Source organism: Mus caroli, chromosome 1 (genome assembly GCF_900094665.2).
Source record: "Mus caroli chromosome 1, CAROLI_EIJ_v1.1, whole genome shotgun sequence".
Lineage (NCBI taxonomy): Eukaryota > Metazoa > Chordata > Mammalia > Rodentia > Muridae > Mus > Mus caroli.
Window position 1 is genome coordinate 21,995,592 of NC_034570.1, and position 13,635 is coordinate 22,009,226.

At 38.2% G+C, this 13,635-nt stretch overlaps 1 protein-coding gene and 1 long non-coding RNA gene across 2 annotated transcripts in view; one reads left to right on the forward strand and one right to left on the reverse strand.

Annotated features, from left to right (window-relative positions):
* LOC110304996 overlaps positions 1-13,635 on the forward strand; it is a 75,683-nt gene that overhangs the window by 31,771 nt on the left and 30,277 nt on the right. The window contains exon 3 of the long non-coding RNA XR_002379124.1: positions 5,064-5,120. This is a non-coding gene — a long non-coding RNA (uncharacterized LOC110304996). The remainder of the gene's footprint in view (positions 1-5,063; positions 5,121-13,635) is intronic.
* LOC110304988 overlaps positions 8,995-13,635 on the reverse strand; it is a 7,850-nt gene continuing 3,209 nt past the window's right edge. Inside the window, exon 2 of the mRNA XM_021176722.1 lies at positions 8,995-13,120. Coding sequence (XP_021032381.1) covers positions 9,146-13,120 — 3,975 coding nt within the window. The 3' untranslated portion in view covers positions 8,995-9,145. The remainder of the gene's footprint in view (positions 13,121-13,635) is intronic.

Sequence of the window (13,635 nt, forward strand, 5' to 3'; positions counted from 1 at the left end):
AAAATCCTGCGGCGGGGGTCGTGGGTAGCTGGCGGGTGTCAGGCAACCCTGCGCTCCCGCTACCCTGGCGCTGATCCGGCCGGGTGAGGCCTGTCTTGTCATGTCTTTCTGTGGGTATCTGCATTTGCTACTGAAGTAAGCCTCTCTCTTACTATCAGATATTTTATAAAGGCTGCATAAATGGGCAAGAATAATATTAATAATTAAATGAAGGAAAGAAATTGTTGATAAAGATTAACCTTAAAACACAGTAAATTAAAGTACTTTAACATGAACCAGAACTTATGGTATCTATGATTGGATTGTTTGACATGAATTAATCTTTTAGAGACCCAGACTTAAAATCTAGGTATATCTGGCAGGTGGAAGGGAAAAGTTGCTGAGCGTGAATTTTAAAACATGCTAGGCATGTCATGCATTTAACTTTTAAACTATACCCTTGGTTCTCAAACCTAGTTCTCATTGATAGATCTCTTTTGGTGGTTTTTATTTGATCATTTAATCATTTTGCAGTGAAACCATTGATCCTTCTAGTTTATGGAAGTAGACTGGAAATAGATTTTACTAATTAGTGTATAATAATGTGATTAGATAAGTCAATTCTCTTTTGAGTTTAGAAAAAGACAGATACCAATTTAATTGAGCATTATTTCAGTAATAAAACAGTCATAGCTTCTATTCTTACATGTATGTGTACACATGTGTATATGTATCCACACACAACCATAAACCAATCACACACACACCCACACACACACACACACACACACACACACACACACACACACATACATACATACAAGAGAGAAAGACAGACAGGAAAGATAGAGAGAGAGAACAAGAGAGAGAGCATAAGAAACTAGGTCTGCTTTCTGTTCTTTGCTTTACTTAATTTTGTTTTGAATCATTCTTTACCTCTATAATTTGATTTTGATTAAACATTATTAAAAATTCTTCCATATGGTACATTTCCTGGTGTATTGAAATGCCATTACTTTCATATGCAAATTTATGCTGACAATATTTCTTCATCAGCCTTATCAGAGAAAAGGGCAATAGGAATAGTGGGTTGAGATTCTCACTTGCTCCCTACTGCTAGGTGAAAGCAGTTTCTGTATAAAGGGTATCTATACTGCATTGTCACTATTGCTATCAAAGAAGTTTGGGTCACATACTTATGAAAAAGGTATTTAAAGAGATACTATAGTGATTGAGTAGCTTGAGGCCATAGCATCTGGCTTATAAAGTATCTCATGGGGAAAAGAAGCATAAGTAGCTCTAGGTACCTGTCACATGCCTCACTGTGAGTAATTCTGAGAATGACAAGATCAAGCCAGAATAGGTCAGGGGGAAAAGCTCCAACAGGGGAGTAGCCAGACTGACATCATCTCACTGGAGCTGAAGAATTTGAAAATGTGTGTAGTAGACTTCATACTGACTCTGGTTTTTAATACTGTTTCTGAAATACAGAATACATCTAGGAGATTGAATGTTGTATCTTACAAATAGAGGCCTGCTCCTCCAGCCAGTCACCATTTCTTGCTCGTCTCTTTTCATGGTGTACTTTCGCTTCTCTCTCTCTCTCTCTCTCTCTCTCTCTCTCTCTCTCTCTCTCTCTTTTAACTATCTCACAGAAGAGGAATAATGCAATAAGGGTGAGCAAACTAGGGCATCTTCACCATTGATTTAATTAATGTTAAGGTTAATATTCAATATAAAGATTTGAAAAATAATCATACATAATAAACTAGTATATCAAATGTGGTTAAAAATATAGCCCCGAAGTATCATTCTATGTTAAATTTATGGAAATTCAGGAATTGAGTATTTCTGATAGATATACTTTTAATATTTTTGCAGAATGCTGGTATGAATATGGCTTTCATTATAATTTATTGTAGCATCCTTGTTACATTTAAGTATGAGATATTTTATAGAAAAAAGTAATTACCATATTTTTATAATATTAACCATTTTAAATATTAAACTGTAGCTTTAAATCTATAAAAAATTCAGCTTAGAATCAAATATTTTATCATTCTCTTCAAAATTTTTTGAATTTACAATATTTTCACAGTTAGCCTCTTAGTATTAGACAAATAATGAGGCACTCATCCCTATGAAAGCCTAATTCTTCTCCCAGAAATTGTGAGTTTCTTGGAATTCTATGTTTAGGTATGGAATCCCTGTAAAATGTCCCCTTCCACATTAACAATGTCCAATGATATTTTCAATGTTGCAGTCTTCTTTATGTAGTCATTTCTAGGAAAACTGTTTTACAGCCTAGGTCCTGCTATTGTGGTTCTTACAAACTTTTCACCCCACTTTTCACAGTGTTCCCTGGGCATGGGATGCAGGGCAGACTCAATCTGTTGTATTTAGTGTGTGTGTGTAAAATTTGTGTATGTATGTATGTATATACATGCAATCATACATATATGCATATGAATGTATGTTACAAAAATAATCTAAGAGAAAGAATCAACTTGCAGAGGGGTATTAGAAGGGGTTTGAGGGGGGAAGCTGGGAAAAGGTGGTGGGAGATTTAAACATTTTAACAAGGATACAAAAATAAACCTTCAGAAATGCTTATTATATGAAACAGTAGAAAACGGGAATGAATTATAAGTAATGACAGCTACTCCATTTTGAAAATATGCACAAAAATAAGAAAAATCCCATAAATACATTTCAATAAAAAGGTTACCCCTTAAGTGTTAATTATTTTTTAAGTTTTCTTTCAGTAAGCTGCATTTGCTTGTTTGATTAAATATTTATTTATATATGTATTCATGGAAACTTTAGATATAGACCTGTTTAAAGAGAAAAATACTAACTTTAAAGATGTTTGTCATCTCATAATGCTGGTTCCAGATATTCTTAGCTAAGTTACAGATCAGTCAGAATAGCAGCAAACACATCTATTCATTCATTCATTCATTCATTCATTCACTTTATATTTTGATTCCACACACACCCTTCCTCTCCTCTAGTCTTATCCTCCTATCTCCCTTCTTCCATTTTCCTCTTCCCTTCTCTAGCCCTGGCCATTGTGTACCCACCTACCCTGGTACATCAAGTCTCATCAGGATTAAACATTTTCTCTCCCACTGAGATCAGAGAAGGCAGACCAATTATGGGAAAGAGATGAAAAGACAGAAAACAGAGTCTGACTCAGAGACCACCCCTACTCCAGTTGTGAGAAACCAACATAAAAACCAAGCTGTAATTCTGCAACATATATGAAGGGTACCAAGGTCCAATCTATGCCTGCTCTTTGGATAGTGGTTCAGTCTCTGTGAGTTTCCCTGGGTCCATGATAGTTGAGAGTGTATGTACTATGACCCTTCAGCTCCCCTAATCCTTCCCTTGATTCTTCCACAAGACTCTCTGAGCTTTACCATACCACAAGGGCACTGGATGATTTATGTTCTTAGCAGCTTTATTCATAACAACCAGAAACTGAAAACGATGTACATGTTCCACAAGTGAAGAATGGATTAAGAAAATGTTGTACATCTACTATTAAAAACAAAGACATCATGAATTTTGCAGACAAATGGGTGAAACTTGAGACTACCATCCTGAGGGAGACAACCCAGACCCAAAAGGACATCCATGCTATGTATTTGCTTATAAGTGGATGTTAACCGTTAGTGTACAGGATATGCATGCTAAACTCTACAAACCCAAAGAGGCTAAACAAGAAAGAAGGCCTAAGTGAGGATGCTTGAATCTCACAATGAGAAGGCAACGGTCTAGTAACCAAAAAATGAGTCCTTGCCAAAGGCCTAGCCATACTGTCAGGATGGTCTAAGTAAAACTGTTACCAGCATGCAAAAATCTCTATGTGTAGCATAAATCATCCAGTTCTGACATTGCCACTGGCTTCCCAAACTAAATCAAGTTGTAAGATAGAAGCTGCTCTTAAGTATGAAAATCTAAAATTCAAAGCATTACCTATAGCCCTTGACCCCAGATGATCTGATAGCCTTCAAGGCTTCATTTCCTTTTTGCCTATCTCCCTGAGTAGCCAAATACCAAATTCATTTGCTTCTTGGTGCTCCCTATACCCAGTGTTCATTCTTCCATTTTAAAGCATGCATATGAACTCTCTAACTTCTTTCTGTCTTTGTGAAAATGTCTTTGTAGACTTCACTAGTTACTTCTCACACTTTGCCTCTGTATCATTGTAATTACAATAACTCCTGAAATGTACAATCTTTTATTTATATTATTTTTGAAACTAAAATGTTTATATAATTTCTCTTTGCAATTTCCTCCCTACAATCCATTCCACATTCTCCAAGTCCTTGCTTTATCCCAAATCCATTGCTTTTCATCTTTTTCATTAATTTTTGGTGTTATTGGTGTTGGTGGTATGTATGTGTTCCTACTACATAAATACAATCTGCTCAGTAAGTATAGAGCTACTGGTATGATATAATTTCATGCTGGGTAACTGACATTAGATAATTAATTGGTGGGCTTCTTTATTTTTTACCTTATCTTACTTTTCTATTAATTGATGAAAGAGAGACTTCATTAGTATTCTACATTAGAGCACTGTGAACACAAGCTACACATTTTCACACTGCTGCTTTATCTAATTTACATGACAGTGAATTTAGTTTCTCTACCCTAGCCAGAGTTCACAAATAGTTCTTTAGTATAATTAACCCATGTACAATTTGTACATAAATTCAAGAATTCTGGTTATGTCAAGAATATTGGTGAGCTTAGAAATTGTTTTAAATTTTTAATGAATATCTAAATAAAATATCTCTACATTGTATCACCTGAGTAGGTTTTGGAAGTGAAGGTCTTATGAAAAAAGCAAGCAGATGAAATGAACCAAAACAATAATAGTAATAAAGTTCTGTTTTAATATTTTATACTACTTCCTTAAAAATATACACTGATAATTTGATTCATTTATCTCTAGATCTTTTATAAAAAATTATTAGAGTGGTAATATCCAGAACCCTATTGTTTAGTCACTTCATCAAAGTCCTCCTTATTTGCAAGGACTGTTTTATTGATCAATATGTCTGTGACTACAGGTTCTCAAAGAAGCCACTAGAAGACAACAGAAACCTTGGAACTGGAGTCTTAAGCAGGTGAGAACTAGTCAACATTAATACTGAGAAATGCAAATCTTATGCATGTGTAAAATATACTATTAGCCACAGAATAAACTTCCAATATAATCTAAGCACCACTCCTTGCAAACATTGCTTGAAATTGAGAAGGGAAGATGTGCTAGGGTTCACTAAATGAATAAACTTTTCAGAAGAACACTTCATATTGAAACCCAAAGCTGGGTTTACTGGTGAAGAACATGAATCTTAAGTGAATAAATGGTTTGTTATCCTTCTGGACTAAATGTAAGAAGTGCATATTTATTTAATAGCTACTTCATGAAGAGAAATGTATTCAAGTGTGTGCTAATCATTAGCTGCACACAAAATGAGAAGGAAGTAGCTATCAGTGGTGAATAATTTCAAACTAACTTGTGTTTTACTAAATATTGTTTTGTACAGTTCAGATGTTTACTGATTTTGAAAATCACCTTGTATCACTTTATCCTCTGATCTCAAATAAAATTTAAGCGCTATTCAGAAGACCATTTGATTGCTCCCAGAGAAGAAGCAAATGATATTGCAAGATTGATATTCTGTGACAGTAGTCTAGTATACACACAATTCCTTTGAATTCTGATGAGACTCAACTTTTGATGTAATAGCACTAACAGGCAGTTGTAATTTTAGCTCAATGCAGTAACAAGTCACTAGTGTTAGAATTGTCCTGACTATCATGGTGACAGTTACAGGTTTAATTGGGATTACTCCTGGCATAAGTCGGGCAAAGAAGCAGGGTTAGTTACATTGTCCTGGCATCTGACCCGTTTCTTGCTCCTGTGACTTAAGAGAATGTGAGGCTGCTCTGATCATGCAGCACTGTAGATGTCCTCTTTTCTAATAGAGTGTGGTTACAATATGCTGTGGAAACACACATCATTTCTTCCTGGATATATAACTTCTCATAGAGCAAACAGTGTTCTACATTCATCTTGTTCTTCACCATGCTAAATTCTACATGGTTGCTAAGCTGATTTCCAAAACAAAACAAAATCCAAGAATATAAAAAAAATGTTGAAATCTAAGAATTTCTGCTTGAATAGAGATTGAGTAGCATATATCTACGTGTAGCTAAACATGCCTATAGTTCACGCAATAAATACTTTGTTTATTCTTGATATCTATTAAAAAAACAGTTCAGTAATATATCACAAAGTTACATGAAAATACAATCAATACTATTATAATGATATCTTGAAATTTAACCTTAAATAATTTCAGCTGAGATGCTGGATCTGTGGAAAATTTGGTAGAGGGCAAGCCTAATATACAAGAGACCCTGTGTTCTCTTCCCATTGGTAACAACACAACAATGATGACGACAACAACAACAATAACAACAACAACAACAACAAGTATATCAAGTGGTTCTTAACCAAAACAGACACAAGACTGATGGTCAATAATGTCTACTTTGGTGACAGAGAGAATGGCTGCTGACACTATTCCGTTTTATTCCCATTACTGAGTATCAGTGTTCTGATGGAAGAAAACAATGTGTCAGATAAAAATAAGAACAAAACACACATATATTTTGGAATTTTTCTTGTAAACCTGAGAGAATGAGATACAAATCAAATTCATTCTAAATATTTCTGAGAAAGCTTTTGGAAGAGATCTTATTCTAGCTAGCAGTTGGTTATTTCCCTTGTCTTATTCCTTAGTTTCACCTCTTTTACTCTCAAAATAACATTTGAATCCTCAAGGAGGATGTTGGGACAATAAGTTGATCACAAACAGAAAAGTTGTGTAGTAGGAAGAGGGAAGACTCAGGATGAGTTTCTATAGAATAAGTTCCTCTTCTTCTTCGTGACTGAGAAAAGGTAAACTATAGTGATCTCAACAGTTATCTTTCACTAGCAGCAGAATAACCTTCTAAATATGCGAATGGACAACTTTTCATTCTTATGTCTACCAATAGATTGCTCTGAGGAATTGCCCAGCCTCAGCACATCTGCAGAGTTTGTGTGATCAGATGGATGATGGTTCTCATTCCCTGCTCTACACAGCTGTATCTCCTCACATTCTCCTTCTACATGGTTGCCTATTAGCTACCCATGGCTAGTCATTCAACAATTTCTTGTCTGTTGTCAAGTTTATATGATGTAATTGAGTTTCACTAAAGTGAGTGTTGTAAAATACTTTACAATATTTCTTCTCCATATGAAAAGACTGCATTTAGTGGACTTTCCCCATGGAAACCAAATTGCCTACTTCTTTGATATAGCAAAATAAACCTATCAGAAGAGATACCTATTTGAAATATTTGGGATTATTTCAATTATCTAGCTTCCTTCATTCACATTTTGTGTTACTTATAATAAGTAGCAGTTGCTTTGTTAGAGTTACATATGCCATGTTGCTCCTTTTACCATATTTGAGTCTTTGACCTAACTTTGAGATATTTTGCATATTTTGTTAGTGTACTTTTAATATCAGTAAACATGGACTCAAAAACTATTAGCATGTAAATATATGACATTAAAATAAACTAAAAGAGATAATATCTCCTACCAAATTGTAATAAAATCAAATAGAATATTAGGTCAATTGTAGCATACATTAAATAAGTAAATCATTATGTGATATTTGAGCTCACTGGGCATCTGTCTTGGAACCCTAACTTATTTATTTCAAAGTGTTCTCCAAAACCCCTTGCCTCAGAATGTAATAGAACCCCTAGGCTTGTGACAGGGAAAGGGAGATCAGTAAAACAAGCCCAAGAATAAAAATATTGTGTCCTTGATAACATGAAGGTAAACTACTGCCCTTCAAAAGTTGATTGATACTATGATCTAATCAAACAACAGACAAAGAAACAAACATGTTATTGGAAACAAGAAGCACAAAGTTCAGTCATGGGGAGATTATCCACAGAGAGAATGTGTAATTGGTAGTAGCTCCAACTTATGGTCTCACCTTGTCAACTAATTTATATTGGATGTTGGTAGACCTCTGATTTGTTGATATTACCTTCATTTACTCTCTCATTTGAGCTACTTTGATCTTCTCTGACAGATGCTGTGGGTACCCACTGTACTGTATATATTTTATCTGAAACATCTATATAGTACTAGTTAATGGTAATTTCACCTTTGCTTGTTATACTTTTAAAAAATCATTTGTCCATAACCAAAACCACAACTATCATAAATTCTTCTTGGAATATTTTATAATCTGAATTCCTGAGTATATGTAGATAGGACCTAGTCAAGTACAATAACATACCAGAAAATTATTGGTGGCCAAAGTACATTCATGTTTAATTAATCATCTGGAACATTCAAAGAAATTGGTTTCATTATGGCAGTGTTATACCTATATCATCATTCATTTTATGTTCTTTCCATCCCCTTTACCTTTCGCATTCACCTCTCGTCTTTTTCCTTTCCATTCTTTAGACCTCTTTCTACCCTGTATAGTCTTCTTTTTTGCTTTTATGTTCTATGTTATATATTATATATTGTATAATATATAATCTAGAATTCAAATATGTAGAAAGTATGAAATTTGTCTGAGTCTAGCTTATTTCTCTTAACCTAATTTATATATATATAAATTACACAAAAACACAAAATGTTATATATGCCATATATATGCCATTCTTGTTATCTCTTCATCTGTGGATACACATCAAGGATTATTCCTTATATTGGACATTAAGAATAGAGCTAATATAAGCATGGATATGCTAAACTCTCTGGTGTGCTGACTTAGAATCTTATGATTCTATACCCAGGAATGACATGGCTGGATTGCACAGCAGTTCTACATGTAATTTTCTAAGACATCCTCATGTTGTTTTCTAAAAATGCTATACTTTCCCAACAGAGTGAATAAGGGTTCCATTTTGTCTGCATTCTTGTCAGTATTTATTGCAATGTATTTCAGGAAAAATGCCAACATTTATTGCCAAGTACCAATAGGGGAAAACAATGACTGGGGAGATGGGACATCTTCTGAATGGCTTGAGGTACCCACTCTTTGGCCTTTGCTGGTAAGGCCTACCTCATGTCAGAGGCTCCCTGGGCAGCAACACCTGACTGGTGTTGGCCTCCATTTTTCCTGTGCTTGACCGAATGGTTCTCTTTAGGACTCATAGTTTGACCATGGCACATTCCTTCTTTTGTATTCTGATGTGGGTCACAGGCTCTGAGGACAATGCCTGGTTGCTCGTTATTTCCAATTATTATGTATCTGAGTAAAAAGTTGTACCCATCAGGACATGTATGTGTACAGCCAGCCATTCCACTTTTCTTTTTAATTTGATCTGGGTCACAGGCTGTCAGGTCAGCACGACCTGACTGCTGCTTGTCTCTGATTACTTTGTAATTGTGTGAATGGTTGTTCCCCTTGGCAGTGGGGAGGTGGTCAAAGCCTCTTCTCTTCACACTGTTTGGATGTTCATCATGGGTTCCCTGAGTATTAACACAAGACGGCACTTTTTCTTCAAATTCTTTATATCTGAATGAAAGGTTGGGCCCCTTAGGGCTTCTTTGTGGACAAGGACCCATTCTACTCATTTGAATTTGTCCTGGGTCACAGACTTTATGGTCATCAAGCCCTAACTGCTGCTTGTCTCTAGTTAACCTGTGCCTGTGCCGACATGAATGATTGTTCTCCTTAGGAGTGAGGAGGTTATCAAAGGCCATTCTTTTCTTCTGGCTGTTCAGATGTTGGTCACAGGCTTTCTGGGAATTTACATTGGGCTGTGATTCATCTCTGATTTCTCTGTATCTGAGTGAATGGTTATGCATCTCAGGGCTTCTATGTAGAGAACACTCCTTTCCTCTCTTTGCTCTCATTTCATCTGGGTTATAGGGTCCCTGGGCAGCAACAGATGACTGCTTCTGGACTCCAGCTCCCCTGTCCTTGACTAGAAGGTTATCTTTGGGAATCATTAGTGGACCACGGTCCACTCCTTTGTTTGTATTTTGATGTGGATCAAAGACTTTATGGTCAACAACTGGCTCCTCTTTGTCTCTAATTCCTGTGTATCTGAATGAGTGCTTGTGCCCCTTGGGGCTTCCATGTGGAGAGTCTTCCATACCAATTTTTCTTCTACTTTGACCTAGGTCACAGGATCTCTGGTTAGCAAGACCTGACTCCTGCTTGTTTCCATCTCCCCTATAACACCATGGATAATCATTCTGCATGGGAGTAGGCAGCGGGACAAAGTCCATTCTTCTTTTTGCTTTTTTCAGATGTTTGTCACAGGCTCTCTGGGCATCAATGCCTGACTGTTCTTTGACTCTGATTCCACTGAATGAGAAAGTGTGGTTGTGTTTCTCAGAGCTGGTGTGGCCACTGCTCATTCTTCTTGCTGGTCTGCTGTGGTTTGGATCATAGAGACACTCAGAAGTGTAGGTGGAGTCACCAATTTGGAATGCCAATGATTCCACTTTATCCTCTTGTCCTTGGGTCACAAGATCTATGGGGAGTTTTGATGGGTCATCTACATTTTTCTCCAGGTTCTGGAGCAAAGAATTAATGAGGACTTGTAGTTCAACTGCTGTACTGTAGAAGAGATTTTCTCTATCTACTACCTCCTGTAGCCCTGTAACTGGTGGGTGAATTTCATTCCTCAAAGAGTCCCCCTGCCCCTTGTATGTTTTGCTGAGGCTTTCATATTGTGCAATATTTCTGGTGATATTCTTCAAGGAACTTATAGCAGGAGCCTCCCTTTTTCCTGCTATATTAAGGAAGGACTGATTCTCAGTCTTGGCTGTATCCTTGAGCTGGATGGAGCTCGGGATAGAAGGCCTTACTCTCCCAAGCCTTTCTCCCTGGCTTATGCTTTCAGATTTCAAAACAGTGGTCCTCACTTCAAGGGGAGGAAATACATTGTCATTCTTAGCTTCAATCTTATCCTTGTGGAATCTGAACTCCCTAGTCTCCACACTCTGATCATTACTCATGAGAAGATTACCTAATCCCTGTGAAGTCTTGAGGTTTTGCCATCCATTCTGAAAGTTGGGCAGTGAGTTCTGTGAAGGTAAGCTGACCTTGGCAGGGTGTACTGTATTGGGGGCATCTGGGTGATGACTCACAGGCCAAGACTGTGGATGCTCACTTGGTTTTAAGTCAATGTTATTATCTAATTTTATTTTTAGAGCCAAGTCCCCTGAGTTTTGAGCAGTAGGTTTTTGGAGATGGCCTGGGCTTCTTTTGGCATCTAAAGACTCAAAGTCCTTGAGAGTAATATTGATGGCTTGCCCATTGGGAATCTCACTGGATCCCAGAATCACCCTCCATTCAGGAGGTAGGTCTTCTTTTACCTCCAATGTGTTGGTTAGTTTGTCCATTGAAGGTGGGACTCTGTCTTCAGGGCCCACAGTTGTTGCACTCAAGCAGGGATGTCCTGAGGGTGCATCTTCAGACTGCTTCCAGGGTGCATGTTTGGCCATTTCTGGGCTGGTGTTTGATTGCAGGTAGCCTCTCCCAGGTCCTTGAATTGTTCTGTTCTGCTGGGGTTTTGCCTGGAAGCAGAAAGTATGGGGCTGAACATTCTGGTTTCTCTGCTGTTGATCTCGATGGGATGTTAAGGGTCCATGGCTGGCAGCAGTTGGAGGGGCTCTTTGTGTCTCCTGAGCTGAATGTTCAAACAGAGGACTTTCCAACCTGGAAGATGATACAGTTTCTACCCTTATCCCTCCTGGATCTTGGTGATGCAATTTTTCCAGGATCAAGGCAGCTTTGGGATAATATTCTGCCTTGGAAACACCGAGTAATCTCCTTCTACATTTCGCAAAATGCCGCATGATGCTGAATTCCAGCTTCATTTTAGTGTTTGAATCAAGGAAGGAAAGGTCCTTGCTGGTGTTTATGGAGAGCAACTCATCTGTCCTCAGCACAGAGTTCCTGGATTCCAAACTGTTCTCAGGAGTGCAGCTTGAAGTACAAGGCAGATCTTTGGCCCCAACACTGTGATTCTTCTTGAATCTGCTAAACATATCAGAATTAGCTATGGCCCTCTTTAAGGGAACCCCTGTGGGCACCGACCCCGCCATCTGGCTCAACTTATAGCTTTTGGAGTTGAGGATAGAGGGCTGGGCAGGCTGGTTGGGTTCAGGCAGGTTCTTGCAATAACCATCACTGTTTGATTGGAAAGCTCCCTGAAGCTGTGTCAGTTCCCTAGATGGAAAGAATCTGACATGGGTTCCTTTTTGTTTTCCCTCATTAATTACCTTCTCTTCAGGTTGTGGCTTCTTATGATGGTGGATCATTTGATAATGCTCAGGAAGGATGAAAGCTGATGTGATAGTTTTAACAGGCAGGATGTCCCTGGACAAGTTGTCAGTGGGTTGGCTAATGGCTGCTTGACAATTTTGGACATTACAACCTGCAATGTCTTTCCAATCTAGTCCGTGTTTTGAAGATTCATTTACATTTGGAAGGGATGTCTGTATCCCTATCTCAGCGGTAGCATGTGCTCTTCTATTGGCTCTTCTCTGGGATGAAGGACGTCTTTGGTTTGGTATTGAGCTTGGGAGGTTTTCTAGTTTCTGGACTCCTGTAACACCTACCAAGCTTGGTGTCACAAGTTGGTGGGGCAAGTGCTGGTCCTGGAAACGTTGTGGAGGTTCTTTCGCCAGAGGTAGAGCTTGAACAGGGTCACAAACATTAGTAAACCTGACAGATTTATGTCCTGAGGGGGATTTCCTGGATGCCCAGGCAGTAGCCACGACTGCCTCAGAGATCACAGAGGATATGCCCCATAAAAGTTGGTTAAATTTCTGCTGTATAAGAACTTCTAAACACTTGAGATAAGAAAACAGCTGAGGAAGGAGAAGCTGATTATTCAGTTTCTCCTTTGAGTACCAGAGTGGGTGGGGAGAAGAGTCCAGTAAAGGACTTTGAATGGGCCTTTCCATAGGTTGTGGTACATTCTGGGTATCCTGCATATTCTTTTGGCAGTTTCTGAAACCTTTTACTGTAGCAGTTTTCTTTCTGGCCATGTGCTGCTCCCTCGGCACCACCTGCCAATTAGAAATAGCACAAATGAGCTGGGGTCCCTTCTTCCCAGTGGTAGACAAGCTTCCTGCTCTGTATGCTCATGGATGACATGAAATCCACATTTCCCAGAGAGCTCTCTCTCTTTCTTTTGTCCTTAACTCATTCATACTATGCATAAACACATTTACTTTTTGTCTCATTGGGAGAAAGAGCAGAAGGGGCTGTCTATGTCACACTTACCATGGATGTCCTCAGTTTGGGTTGCTCATACAGGATCACTCAGACAGGATCCTACCCAAAGCTGAGATCTGTAGCTGCCTGGGGACTGTCAGGTAATATCTGCTTCCTCAGACCATAGAAGACCCAAGTCCTGACCTGAAGGCCTTGGTCTCAAAACCTGCTTCACATCAGCTCAATACAAACAAAAGCAAGTGCCTGAACTGTGAGCAAATGACCTTTCTCAGAGCTTGTCCTATGTCCCCACCAACACCCACAGGCAGTCTGTCCTCCTCCTCCTCCTCCTCCTCCTCCTCCTCCT